Source organism: Typha angustifolia, chromosome 14 (genome assembly GCF_048772165.1).
Source record: "Typha angustifolia cultivar Huaian chromosome 14, ASM4877216v1, whole genome shotgun sequence".
NCBI classification, from domain to species: Eukaryota; Viridiplantae; Streptophyta; class Magnoliopsida; order Poales; family Typhaceae; genus Typha; species Typha angustifolia.
In genome coordinates this window covers 13,244,347-13,258,154 of record NC_133252.1, presented here as the reverse complement: position 1 = coordinate 13,258,154, position 13,808 = coordinate 13,244,347, and the positions used below count along the sequence as shown (strand labels likewise).

Genomic DNA, 13,808 nt, shown 5'->3' with positions numbered 1-13,808 from the left:
GAAGAACAGAGAAAAGAAAGAAAGGAGAGAGTCCGAGACCCAAACGAGTGATAAGCACGAGTCTGGATCCGCTTTAGCCGTCGGATCTAAACGCCAACGGTGGTGATCTACTCGAGCAGAGGTAATCCTTCGTGCAAGAACCCTAAGGGTTTTATTGCAAGTATTTAATGAGAAGATATCAGTGTATCTAGGCGCGGATTTAAGAAAGTTTTTCCTGCATTACTTGACTACCTTCTCGCTTTCTTTTTTCTAATTCGATTTCTGGGGGTTTTTTTATAATTTACTTTTCTTTGGGGGGGATTACGATAAGTAAGTGGACTCGGGCAGTAACTCAAATCGGGTCTCTGTCACTCGTGTTTTAGAACGGACGAGGCACGAGGGGCGAGGTTACATATGCCATGTCGGAATTTCCTGATTCGCTCACGCGAAACACACGTGAGAGCACGACTAATTTGGTTCGAATATGCCGTTTATTAGAAAGAACAAAAAGGTCCATTTTTTTCTCAGTCTCTAATTATCAGTATAATAATCAACAAATTACTACTCAGACTTTCCACCTCTTTTAGTGATTAAGAACGTACTGAAAGAGAGATTAGTTTCCATGAGAGATTACGTTAATTTTGTTTCTAATCTTGGAGTCAGTGTTTGCATGCAGTTTTACTTAGACCTCATTAACAGTGATTTATGAATTTTCCATCTTGAGATGCAATTATTGGCGATTAAATCGAGCTTAGGCTATGAACATGCTCTTGTTAGAATTATCTTTACTAAGTTTGTAGTTGTATTTTAATACCCTTAATTGTTGGGCCAGGGTTGAAGACCATTATGTATGTTGTTGTCAATTGCTTTTCCATTTTTTTAATGCTTCAAATGTTAGTAATTAGTAAGATTTAAGTGTTGGTTATGTGGACGATAGATATGTTCAAGCAAGAAATATATTAATATATTTATTGTTATCGGATGAAACATATAGGTGAAAAGTTAAATAGATTATCTTTAACTAGACATCGTAATTAAATTGTAAGCAGCCTTTAGTTCCCCTCTCTCTCTCTCTCTCCCCATCAAATACCGGTTTTTATTTTCGTTTTTTCCTCTCTCTCTCTCTTTCTCTCTATTATTTTTTTGTTTCGTCTTTCATGTACGAGGAAGCACTGAGTTGAAAACAAGAAAGGTACCCAAAGATCCTTTCTTTCAATTGTTTTTTAGGAGCTACTTTGGATCTCCGTTGAGACACGAAGCGCGATTTTGAGCCTACCTATATTAGGAATTTTCTATTTCGAGCAAAGATTGGTTTTTTGGGAGGCTTTATACTTCGATTTGAAGGAATTTTCTTTAAAGTTGTGCTTTTGTAGTTTTATGATGCAAGAAGACGGAGAGATCTAATTTTGACCTTACCCATCTGAAAAATTCTTCGTTTTTCAAAAGAAAGATCGGAGCTTTGGGGTTTTGATCTCTTGTCTGCAGCACCCTAACTGCGAGGGCGTCCTCGTCTAGCAGATGGACTCCACGGTGCCGCGCCGCCGCCCCGCCGCTGGCGACCGTTCCCCATTCAACCCCGTCATCGTCTTCCGCAGCCCTTCCAATCTCGCCGCCTCCGGGGGTGGCTTCGAGCTCTTCTACGACGACGAGGGCGGCTCCGGCCTCCGCCCTTTGCCCACCACCATGTCGGAATTCTTGATGGATTCTGGCTTCGACCGCATCCTCGATCGGCTAACCCAGATTGAGACGAACGTGGTCGGACGCGACCACCAGCCGGCGTCGAAAGCCACCGTCGAGTCAATGCCCAGCGTCGAGATCGCCGTGGCCCATGTCGGCGTGGACTCACATTGTGCTGTCTGCAGGGAGCCGTTTGAGCTCGGAACCGAGGCCAAGGAGATGCCTTGCAAGCACATCTACCATAAAGATTGCATCTTGCCATGGCTCTCGTTAAGGAATTCGTGCCCCATTTGCCGCCATGAGCTGCCCACGGATGAATTGAATAGTGCCGAGCAAACTCCGGTAGCTTTAACGATTTGGAGGCTTCCGGGTGGTGGATTTGCTGTTGGAAGATTCTCGGGAGGAAGGAGAGCAGACGAGCGCGAGTTTCCAATTGTGTTCACAGAAATGGATGAGGGCTTCAATGAAAGCGGCACACCAAGAAGGATTTTATGGCAGTCTCGAGGGAATCGGACAAGGGAGATGGGAGGGATCGGTGGAGCATTTCGTAGTTTCTTCTCATTTTTCAGGCGATTGCATCCTTTCTCTTCTCATAGACATCATAACAGCTCTATGAGGAGGAGTTCAAGGCAGGCTTCATGGTTAGGCATTGGAAGATAGCAAGGGAATATGATGGCTAGTAGGTAATGATACAGGAATTTTTCGTCCATTGTTAACTGCTTACTCTGTCAGCTTCATTGTTATTTGCTCCTTTTGATCTGACAAGAATAGAAAAGAATTTATAAACGATGAGTTCCAGATTCTTATCATTCTCAATTTAAATTCACTGTAGATAGAGAATTATTGTCCCTCTTTATTGCAATCTTATTTTTAAAGCAGTTTCTTGTAGACGATATGGATGAAATCGACATCCTTACGTAGGCACAAATTGTGAGGCAACATGTTCTTGCATTAGATCATCTTCTTTTTGAAACTTTGGTGTGATCTGCAGACTGTAGTCATACATTCCACTTCGCATATGAAGATTCTCTTGTCTTTAGCATTTGAATGATTCTTTTTTCCCTCTGTTCTTTTTCAGATGTACACATCCTCTTTATAAATCAGTTTAGCTTCTATTGTCAGATGATCCATTTTCATATATGAAGCTTCTGGATGGTGTTTACTCTCTATATTAAGATGACGAGGAAAATATGTTATCCTTTTGTATAATTCAATTCCTGCACCGAGAAGAGTAAATGGATAGATCCATATGAGTGCTCTTGGTCCAGAATCCTATCTTTTGTTGCTGAATCATTTTGTTTAGACAATTCCTTGGGGATAGTTATTTCCCCTTCAGAATGGCAACTGGAATTGTTTCTTTTATTTGTTATATGTAAGAGAGTAAAATATACCAGATCCAAATGCAAGGAGTAACTGAAATGCCCTTCATAGGATTATTCTGACAGCAATGTCCACAAGCAGCTGAGCAGAAATTTATTGGATGTTGAAGTTGATTCACATCAGTTGGTTTCTTTTTTAAATTCAAGTTGCTTCCGAGCATTTGTTCAAATTATTCCTTTTCATTTATTGTCCCTCGTCATCTTATATCTTGCTTAACCAGTAATTCTTATGCTTCAATATTAGAATGGATGTTGTATAATTCAACAGTGTGTTTGTCTGATCAATTATCTTTGTGGAATATTCATATGCTTAGCTGTTCTTAGCTCGATGATTATTTTTCCGATTACCTAAGTATTCATCTTTTAGTTATATATCTGCAATACGAATATAGATTACTATTCTCCTGACCCATGGATTGTTATTGGTAATTCTCATTGTTTGGATATTTGCATGACAAATGTGTCAGTAGGTTGGTTTCAGATTTGCAGTGAAGGTTTTCTCCAAGAATCTCAGGCAGCTGCAATGGAACTCTTCTGAATCCTGCAATCTCCACTGTATCTTACTACCAGGAGCATACCCGAGTGTAATTTTCTTTTTAGTGGACATCTGAGATTCTGAGCAGTATTGTTTGGTGCTCGAATTAGATCTCATCCTTTTATCTGATATACTTGGAGTATTTGACCAACAGATCTCCTCACAAACTTACTAACTACTTTTCAAGAGTATTTGATTTGTATATATCTTATTAAGATTTGATTTCGATATCTTTTTCTAGTTTATCTGATTGTAATATGACAAATCTTTTTAATCAATTATACGTGAAAAAAGTTATAAAGTAATGTTATAGTAGAATTGGATAAACTAGAAAGATTTATCATATAATATAATTGGATAAACTATGAAAAAAATTGTCAGGTTTTTTGAATGGTCGGTCAACTCGATTTAGTGGTAACAAAACGAAGATCTTGGAAAGTAAAATATATTGCGGCTCCTCCGTTAACATCAATTGTATCGGAATTAAGGAAACAAAGTAGGAATCAAATTAATTTGCTGCACTAATCCACTCAGTTTCTTGCTGTCCAAATCGGCTACGAAAGCCGCGCGCGTTAAATTGCGGGCCCTGATGCCAACTCGGAGGATCGATGCTAATATGCAATCGAATCGCGACACGTGTATGTGGCCGCCAAGTCGCCGGGCTTCATATACTTCTGCGTTTCGCTTCTCATATATCCTCTTCTCCCCTCCCATCTTCTCTCTTTCCTTGGATTGAGAAAACAAGATGATGAAAGCCGACGAGGAGATGTGCCGCGAAAGGGTCATCGAGTTCCAGACCGACGACGAGGAGAATGCTGGCCTTCAACACGATAGATCCTCATCCTCATCCTCATCCTCTGCCTCGGTCTCTTTGTATAATCGTGAAGACTCTGAGACAAATTCTCATCAACTCTCATGGCCGCAAAGCTACAGGTTTTCTATATATATCCTTCGTCACCTTTAGGTTCCTCTTACAAAAATATATACATCTTGGGTTTTGAGAGATTTTCTTCTCGGTCGTTTTATATATTTTGGCAGGGAGACGATTGATAGGCTAAGTACTTTGTCTTCGCCGACCGTCGGATTCTTGAGTGGTTCAAGCTTCATTCATGTATCGGAACCCTTCTTGAGAGGAGCCTCCGCCGTGGCCGCGGAGGGCTTGCCGTCATATCTCACCAAGCCTCTCGTTCCTCCCGCCACGGACACTGAAGAAGGCTTGTATGGTCCTCTGCCACCATCCACCATCACATCGAAACCCTTTCTGAATTCTCCTTACCGTGAAGTGCCTCCCTCGCTGCAAAGTTCGACTTCTCAGGCGATCACCAATGGTAACTATTGATGCACTCCATATATAACTTTATTCATTCTTTGGTTAGTATTTTTCTTTTTCTGAAAATTTATTATACCTTACCTTTGCAGTCCAACCCATACTTTTTTTACTTTAAATGCTTGAATATAATTATGAATCAGATTTTAACCTAATAATCATGACGGCGTGGAAATACTTTAACCCATGCATGTAGTAAATCTCAGTTTGGCAGAGTAACGGCGGCATGTTTTTGAGACAATAAAAGCAAAATGCTGTATCGGCTGTAATATATAGATTTCTTTTTTCTTTTTTCGTTCTACTAGAGTAGATTGTCTGCAACCTTGTCTGCAGTCAGGATACTTGACAGCCATTGATTAGCCTACATTGACTACCATAAATTATTCATACCTGGTCTGCAGGAATCAATGTACTATGTGGAGTGGGGCTTCTTACTACCCCGTATGCAATCAAAGAAGGTGGGTGGTTAGGCATGCTGCTGCTGTTCTTTTTGGGAGGCATCTCATGTTACACTGGGATTTTGCTGAAGAGATGCTTGGATAGCTCTCCTGGATCAGAGACTTATCCTGACATTGGTCAGGCTGCATTTGGGAAAGCTGGTAGATTATGCATATCTGTAAGTTTCTTGACTAACATTAACACTTCAATGCACTGAGTTTCTTTTTACCATCAATAACACTTCCACTCTCATGATGCAGATTATCCTTTACTTAGAGCTTTACGTAAGTAAAATCCTTTACAGTTCTCATTCCTCTATGTTCTTTAGCTTAGTTGTTCTCCTGGATTACAAAATATTGCTCTGCAGGCATGCTGTGCGGAGTACATTACACTAGTGGGTGATAGCTTGTCTTCAATTTTCCCCAATGCCCATGTTAATATGATGGGAGTTGCTTTGGGTCCTCATCAAGTTTTTGTCATAGCAGCAGCCATTGCAGTTCTTCCAACTGTTTGGCTTAGAAACCTTAGTTGGCTATCTTATCTTTCAGGTGATGCTTGCTTCTTTACTATTTGCTATCAAACAGTAATTTAAGAGCCAAAATAATTGTTCTTGGATTTAATTTCAGCTGGAGGAGTGCTTGCATCAATTTTGGTGGTCATCTGCTTGTTTTGGGTTGGTGTGGTTGATGGAGTTGGGTTTCGAACAGGAGGAACTGCACTGGATTTTTCGCATCTTCCAGTTGCACTTGGATTGTATGGTTTCTGCTACTCAGGGCATTCTGTTTTCCCAAATATATATTCTTCGATGGAGGATCGATCAAAGTTTCCGATGGTTTTAATATTCAGGTAAAATTAAGGCAGCATTCCATCTTTTTATGACTGATTGATTCTTTGTTATTGGGTATCCTGATGGCATACTATGCAAATGGTAACCAGTTCTCTGTCTCCTCTAATTATACTTAGTAAAATTTCACTCCTTCATGCATATTGTTACTGTATTCTACATAGAAACTCTCCTTCTAGATGGCAATACTCTTTTCTGCTTGCTATACGATGATCTTTCTCTAGTGCAGTTTTCTAGTGTGCACCTTATTTTATGCTGGAGTAGCTGCGGCGGGTTTTCTGATGTTCGGCGAATCTACTCAGTCTCAGTTTACACTTAATATGCCACAGCAGTACTGGTCTTCAAGCATCGCAGTTTGGACTACGGTATGAGTTATGATTCAAGAGATCATTTATGTTACAGAAAACATAGTATGCCACATAAGAAGTTTGTAAATCCAGAGATATTTTAGGAGCTAATATTTCCTTGTGATACAGGTAATAAATCCACTAACGAAGTATGCCTTGACAATGACTCCAGTTGCCTTGTGCCTGGAAGAGCTCCTACCATCAAACCAACAATCTTACTTGACTGCAGTGTCGATCAGAACGATACTAGTTCTCTCAAATGTCGTCGTAGCTCTTGCGCTTCCATTCTTCGGTAGGGACTTTTTGTTATAAAATTATTTGACTGCAGTATCGATCAGAACCTTATTTTGCTACTTTGAACTTCGAAATGTAGACATCTGACTGTCTAAATTTCTATAAGATGTGCATCTTTTTAACTATTACTGGCTGTCCTTTTGCATTGCAGGTTTTGTCATGGCATTGCTAGGATCTGTTTTCACAATGCTGGTGGTATGTTTATTTTTAAGCTGTTCTTCATGCTTTCAATCCTTCAAAGCATAATCATTTTCTGAAACAAATTTGTTCACTTGATATACACCCCTTTGCAGGCCCTTATTTTACCATGTGTGTGCTATCTCACTATCCAGCGCAGATCGGTAAATGCTTTACAGGTAATAGATTTTTTTTTTTTCCATAGCTATTACTCTTCCTATCAAAGATCATAGTAGAATTGAGATATCAATTTTACCCAATAATTGTTTGATCCTTTAAATGCTGTTCGTCTTAAGTTTCATCTAGCTACTCACATGCCTTTTCGTCCAGGTCTCAACTTGCATTTCGATTATTATGGTAGGAGTGGCATGCTCTTGCATTGGCTCATACACCTCAATCAAGCAGATGATCGATGCCAAATGATCGCGAGCAATTGGATTCTAACAAGTGATACTTGGTGATGAATTGATGTAGATACTCCTTAGAGAGGTTCTATGGATGCAGTTCCATTTATTTTTCTCACATCCACATAACAGAAGTGATTATTGGGAGATTATAGTACAAGAATTTTGATTTTTGTAGTATTGTTCTTATAACGTATTAAGTGATACATTTTGACTTCTAACTTCTGCATAACAGAAGTGAATTTTTATTGCAGAGCTACATTAAATTTCCTTTTCTTATGCTTTCTGTTTGATTTTAAAGGGGATATACTTTTGAAGGATTAATGTATATGAAATCTTGGTGTGATTTTAGTCAATTAGCAATCTATTTTGATATCAGGAATTTTGTGCATCCTGCTGTCTTGCATTATTTGACCACGTTTAGAATCACCTAGCTGGTGTCCAAATCATCCGATGCGTTAATAGCTTTAATGAAGTCAGCCCCCATATTGGAAAGCTCTATCAGACCCTTTAAGACTAGAGCACCCCGAGCACAAGTTATTGAAAGGCGAGGAATCAAAGAACCACTCTAGATGCTTCAAAGTCAACCATTCTAGATAGGTAGAAAGTCAGATCTACTGCATTTTCCCTTTTGTCTATTAGATTCTTTTAAAATCATATCCTCAACAGTGTCCAATTCAAATGATATTTCGAGTATTTGAAAAGATTTTATTTGTATTTCTCTTATCAATTCGCTGATTTCTCTAGTTTATTAGATAAACTAGAAAAATATTAAATTAAAATGTAGAATAATTATATATATATATATATATATATATAAAAGTTTTACCATGTTATGTTTAGAATAAAACTATGAACTTAGAACTTAAGATGTAGTAGAAGAAGAGACAAGTTAAGTTTTGGTTACGTTGTAACGCCTCCTCGTGTGCTGCTGCCACTCCAAAGTCCCACCTTGCAAGCAATCCTTCTTCTCCTCTCCTTCCTCCGCCCTCTTCTGGGGGAGTTCTTAAAGGTGAATACGACGCTGGCCGCCGGCCACCTCCGCCACCTGGCACTGGTGGTGACTATTACCTGAAATGCCCCTCCACCCACCTCTTATGCCCCACGTACCCACCCAACTTTTCTTCTTCCCGACGAAAACCCTAGCTCCGAGAACGATCGAATTGGGCGCCGAGATCTAGGATAAGGGGTCGGGGATGAGCCGCCCGGGCTACGTGACGCTGCCGATCCTAACCGTGCTCTTTGCGATCGGGTACGTCTACTACACGACGGTCTTCGTGGTGATCGAGTCGTGGTTTGGGCTCAGCACGGCGGCGGGGTTAGCCAACGCGGTAGCCTTCACGGTGGTCGCCGTTGTGTGCGTTGTCACCTATGGTATGGCCGTGTTGAAGGATCCGGGCCGCGTCCCCGTCTCCTTCGTCCCCGACGTGGAGGACCAGGAGAGCGCCGTCCATGAGATCAAGAGGAAGGTATTGCTCGTGGTGAATTTAGTGCTTGGAATTCTTAATATTTGATGTTGATAGACTAGTTTTGTTTGTCAAATTTTAATCTTATTCAAGATGGATCTTTAGATTAGCGTCCAATGAGGTATAAAGTTGATGCCAAATAAGGGGTTAATATAAGCATTCTGTGCCTGATTTGGTAAAAAGAATTGTTTTGCTTTCTCACATTTGTGAACAGACTTGGTTTTGTTGGCTGCCTCTGTAATTTGGCCAGTCTGAAAGTGGTGTGAATGGTGCCATGTTCTTGTAAATTTGAATGCATTTTATGGCAACCGATGGCAAAGATATTAATTACAGTTTCACCCAGAAGCTAGACCAGTCTCTTTAGCAAGTACGATGGATCTATTTGATGTCAGAGGATTATATGGTGTAGCGCTTGATCTCTTGATATTCTTCTTTGTTGACATAACGTTGTAGTTTAATATCCTCAGCAATAACCACTAGATTAGATTAAGAAGGTCTGCAAAGAGTTTGTCCATATCGGGCTTTAATTATTTTGAGACTGTCTAATAAGGGCCTTAACGTGTTTCTCTTATTTTGAATGGTGATATGAGTTACCAGACTTGGCACACTGGGTGGACATAGTTTATGCTATATTTTTAAATTTGAACTTACTTTTGAATTTCCATTTTCCCTGAACATGTTTTTCTTTCGCTGCCATCACTTTTTTTTCATCTCATATGAAGTACCAATATTCTGAAACTTAGTAATAATGTTTTAACTGCTGAGAGTTACAAAGTAACGGATAAGAAGTTATTGGGGGAAAGATCAAGCATGTTGTGGCCATGTGCAGGGAAAATTTTCCCAGCCATAATTTTTTGCATTTTCAAGGAGAAAGAATGGCTAGTTGCCTACTTTACATGATGCTTAATGCACTCTTTATACCCATTCCTGCGACATCTGGAATAGGAGCCAAGATAGCTGAAATTTCTCTAATTCTAGAAGATCAGTATCTGTTATACACCACCAACATGTTTCAACTGAATAAAACACATAAGAAACACTCTTGCTGTTGTTTCTGTCGTTTCTCCAGGAATGGCTTTTAGTTTACCTTTTGGTAAAATCTTTATGTAGCTTTGTGTCTTCGTTGTGTTGACAAGATACCAAAACCAGGATCAGAATGAATTATATATTTAGAAGAGAGAGGGTAGCATGCTTTCATGTCATTAAACTTTAATTTTCCCTTTCCTTCTTCAATTCCTTTCTCCTTCTCCTCTACCTCTACTTTATGAATTTGATGCTTTTGTAAACCTGTACACAACCCATTTCACAATCTTCATGCTTTTAAAGTTTTGAGTTTAAACTTCAAATCATTTTCTCTTAAAAGGCATGCATGAGGTCCATGCCATGCCATACAACTACTAGCCCTACTATGATAGTAATGGCCATTTTTCATTGTGTCATATTGCTCTTATACATTGCAACATAGCATTTTGTATTAATGTGGATACTCATCTGCAGACATATTAGTTGATACTTTAACAAGCCTTAGAAAAGTTAGAACCAAGATGGTGTTGGATATTGTTGATAGCGCTTCCACATTTCCTATAACCATACAACTGTCTCAAGACACTAGAATAAGTCTCTCTTTTAGTAAGAACAAAGGTGACCGAAGGCAAAGACCATAATTGGAAACATAACACTTGTAAGTCATTGTTCATCAGTGAACAGAATGAGAACTTACAAAATATATGAGTTGATATGATGATTCGTGAACGATGAAAAGATATGAGTTGATATGAGTTGATATGTATCTATGATAGTCCTTTGTTAACAAGAACATAAGCAAGACATTTACAAGTGGTGCAAAGGATTTTGATTAGTTTGGGCATAAGGCTTTGTCTAAGAAAATCTGTACATATTGCAAGTTCATCACCTAGATGAACACCAAATTCTCCTTGTTATGGAGGACCTTTCATTAGGCTGACAAGCCATTCTATCTAATAATAGCTATTGGATAAGTTCCTTTTCTTAAATTCATTTTGTTGTCCGAAAGATGTTCTCTCAAAATGAGTGCAAGTCATGGTAAGTAAAAGAAGTGCAAATCAAGCTCCTATAATTTCAAGACCAGAATAGAAGGACTAGATCAAACAAAAGATGACTTTAGCGTTGTGCAAATGAGAAAATGTAAATGCTTGATAATAAAGTACAGGAAAGTGAGGATTTGACATCATGAAGATGGGGAGTATAATTTTAAGAAAAAACGCCAATCTTAACTATCATAGAGATTATAACACCAGTATTTTTGTGAGGAATTTTGTTTCAATGTATTTTTAATTGATAAATGGAAGATCTTTACATGCAAGATGTCTTAAAAGGCATCATGAAACTTTTCTGAAAGAACTCTATAGGAAGTCAGCAGTTTTTCATCAATCCAGTCCAGATGGTTTTGTACTTATATGGTACTTGTGCAGGGTGGCAATTTGAGATACTGCCAGAAGTGTTCCCACTATAAGCCACCACGTGCGCATCATTGTCGTGTCTGCAAAAGATGTGTTTTGAGAATGGTACCGACAAATTTTCTGCAGGCTTATTCTGTTTACAATTTTACAAATGGTTATATTTCTGTCGTGATGTGCGTTTGTTGCAGGATCATCATTGTGTGTGGATAAACAATTGTGTTGGGCATGAAAATTATAAGGTCTTCCTTGTTTTTCTGTTATATGCTGTGATTGCATGCATCCACGCAATGGTACAGTTATTTCTCTCTTTAACTAATGATTGGAGGCTTATCATGATAGGAAATTAGAAAATATATTACCATAATGTTTCAGGTTTTGTTTATGGGAAGTGCTGCTGAGAATGCCCTGAAAGACGAACAACCAAGTGGTGATTCTTCTAGAACATCAGTTGTAAGTAACTTTGGTATATCATTTCTTAGATATTGACATTGATTTTGACAGACAATTTAACTTTGACAGATCATCTGTGGGGTTCTGCTGTTTCCATTAATGTTGGCATTAACCATCCTTCTAGGATGGCATATTTACCTTATCTTCCAGAACAAGACAACTATTGAGGTTTCAAAAATTTTAATATTTCTATTAAGGGCTTGAATGAATAAAATTGTACAATGTGTTCTCTGGTTAATGCATTGCAGTATCATGAAGGAGTGAGAGCAATGTGGTTGGCAGAAAAAGAAGGAAGTATCTATCGACATCCATATGACCTTGGAGTGTACGAGAACCTTGTTTCAGTAAGAGCATCTCTCTCTCTCTCTCCCCACACACCTTATATATGTTTGACAAAACCTTCGCAGACACTTTTGTTATTCCCAATAGTTGCAATTAATGTCCTACGAGGCAATAAAGCGAATGATTATCCCTTGTTAGTATAACACTGGTTCTCAAGGTGAACTTCAATGTTGTCTTTCTCCATCCTCTTCTCAGTATACCGCGACTTAAATAGTTAAAAGGATAGTCAGAGTGGAGCTGATAAAATTGAAACAGAAAATGAACAAATGGATACTACCTAATTGGATTCTCATTTAAATGTCAGCTGATCTTAATCCTATTCTTCATACAGGTGCTGGGACCCAATATACTCTGTTGGATCTGCCCTATGCAGAAGGACATAGGCTCGGGTCTCCGCTTTCGCACTTCATATGACATCCCACTATCAACACCACCTTGAGCTTTATCAGATGGTATACATTCAGAGTAGTTGGTTAGCAGAAGATGATAAACAGCAAAGTAGGAGAACTGTCCCACCCAACCATTCTAAGATTTGCCCCTTTTTTTTTCTTTTGCAACCAAGGAGTTAAAGAAAGCTTATCAAACAGTCTGATAGGGGGCTTAAAATGTAAGCGATCTGATTGGTAGCACTCCGAGGTTGACACATCACAGTGAACAAGGTAAAAATGAGTTGGATGATATCGGCCTAGAGAAATCCCATTTGGATTTGTATGAATGAAACTGATGTAAAATGTATAATGTGATGGTAGTTCAATTATAAGCCGTCTTCAAGTGATGTGTAATGTGTTTGGAAGTCATAAATTCACCACCTTTCATCCCCTTTAACAGACGACAGGGACACAAAAAGTAGGCATAAGGAGAACAAAGTTTGCTTACTCTTTAATGCGCTATTTGTGAGGCCATTCTCTCTCCCTATTTCTTTCTGTTTAGTTTTTAATTCTTTCTGTTCTTTTTGGAAGAATTGGATCGGTTTGTGAGGACATCCCTGAACAAGTTGTGAGCAATATGTTAAACTCGGTTTCATCTAAAGATGAATAAAGAGGTATTACTTCAGTACATTCTTAGATCATGGATAATTCATACACAGATGATATTGTTGTATGATCATATGCGCTTATAAGGAAATTCGTTGAAATTTGCATTCTTTTCACATGCAACAAGTTCGTTATTCTTGGCTGATTACAGTTTGGATTGGCATAATCACAAGAGATGCTTCAGATGAAATGTATATAATTTAGTTGGATACCTGCCTGCAACACATGGTCCAATGCTGAAGGTATGCAGTAGTAAATTGTAATCCAATCCAATGGGTAGTTCTATCATCACATCATGATGATGTTTGGCATATAGATAGACACATTGGTCCACACCCTAGAGTTGTTTAACCTTCATAGCTCCTATTACATCCAACCCCTTTATTGCAGTGCATTTCCCAAGCTCAAACGAAGAAGAAGAAGAAGAAGAAGAAGAAAAACAATCTTGTCTTTATCCACCGGAATAGTACAGACGATATGTCATAGTCATGGACTGGACATACAACAATACAAAGCAAAAAAAAAAAGGGAAAAGTTTCCATTAACATTGCAATTCCAAATTCATTTCTAGACCCAAAATTTCTCAAACAAACATATCAATAATAATAATAAAAAAAGAGGCATATGTACACCTAACAAAAGCCAAAGCAAATTTAAAAAAACAAAAATAATCTAAT

At 38.7% G+C, this 13,808-nt stretch overlaps 3 protein-coding genes across 9 annotated transcripts; all 3 read left to right on the top strand.

Moving 5' to 3' along the window:
• Nucleotides 1-33: 33 nt before the first annotated feature.
• On the top strand, nucleotides 34-3,758 carry LOC140775970 (E3 ubiquitin-protein ligase RDUF2-like). 7 transcript variants are annotated; one of them, XM_073119487.1, is made up of 2 exons: nucleotides 34-121; nucleotides 1,498-3,758. In XM_073119487.1, the coding sequence occupies exon 2, from the start codon at nucleotides 1,498-1,500 to the stop codon at nucleotides 2,314-2,316; it is 819 nt and encodes a 272-aa protein (XP_072975588.1). In that variant the 5' UTR covers nucleotides 34-121; the 3' UTR covers nucleotides 2,317-3,758. The 7 variants fall into 7 exon arrangements, with proteins under 7 accessions (XP_072975588.1, XP_072975587.1, XP_072975586.1 ...); XM_073119486.1 differs by lacking the exon at nucleotides 34-121 and adding an exon at nucleotides 1,047-1,171; XM_073119485.1 differs by lacking the exon at nucleotides 34-121 and adding an exon at nucleotides 1,047-1,171 and having other exon boundaries at nucleotides 1,426-3,758.
• A 124-nt stretch (nucleotides 3,759-3,882) lies between these two features.
• LOC140776471 (amino acid transporter AVT1C-like) lies at nucleotides 3,883-7,672 on the top strand. Its single transcript, XM_073120188.1, has 11 exons — nucleotides 3,883-4,503; nucleotides 4,609-4,898; nucleotides 5,299-5,513; nucleotides 5,596-5,619; nucleotides 5,703-5,883; nucleotides 5,962-6,181; nucleotides 6,409-6,544; nucleotides 6,656-6,818; nucleotides 6,972-7,015; nucleotides 7,114-7,176; nucleotides 7,328-7,672. Exons 1-11 carry the CDS (start codon nucleotides 4,316-4,318, stop codon nucleotides 7,418-7,420), a joined length of 1,617 nt encoding a protein of 538 aa, XP_072976289.1. The 5' UTR covers nucleotides 3,883-4,315; the 3' UTR covers nucleotides 7,421-7,672.
• Nucleotides 7,673-8,276: 604 nt separating this feature from the next.
• Nucleotides 8,277-13,129, top strand: LOC140776598 (probable protein S-acyltransferase 16). Its single transcript, XM_073120343.1, has 7 exons — nucleotides 8,277-8,870; nucleotides 11,318-11,410; nucleotides 11,494-11,595; nucleotides 11,678-11,755; nucleotides 11,825-11,923; nucleotides 12,004-12,099; nucleotides 12,429-13,129. The coding sequence occupies exons 1-7, from the start codon at nucleotides 8,598-8,600 to the stop codon at nucleotides 12,534-12,536; spliced, it is 849 nt and encodes a 282-aa protein (XP_072976444.1). The 5' UTR covers nucleotides 8,277-8,597; the 3' UTR covers nucleotides 12,537-13,129.
• Nucleotides 13,130-13,808: the final 679 nt, after the last annotated feature.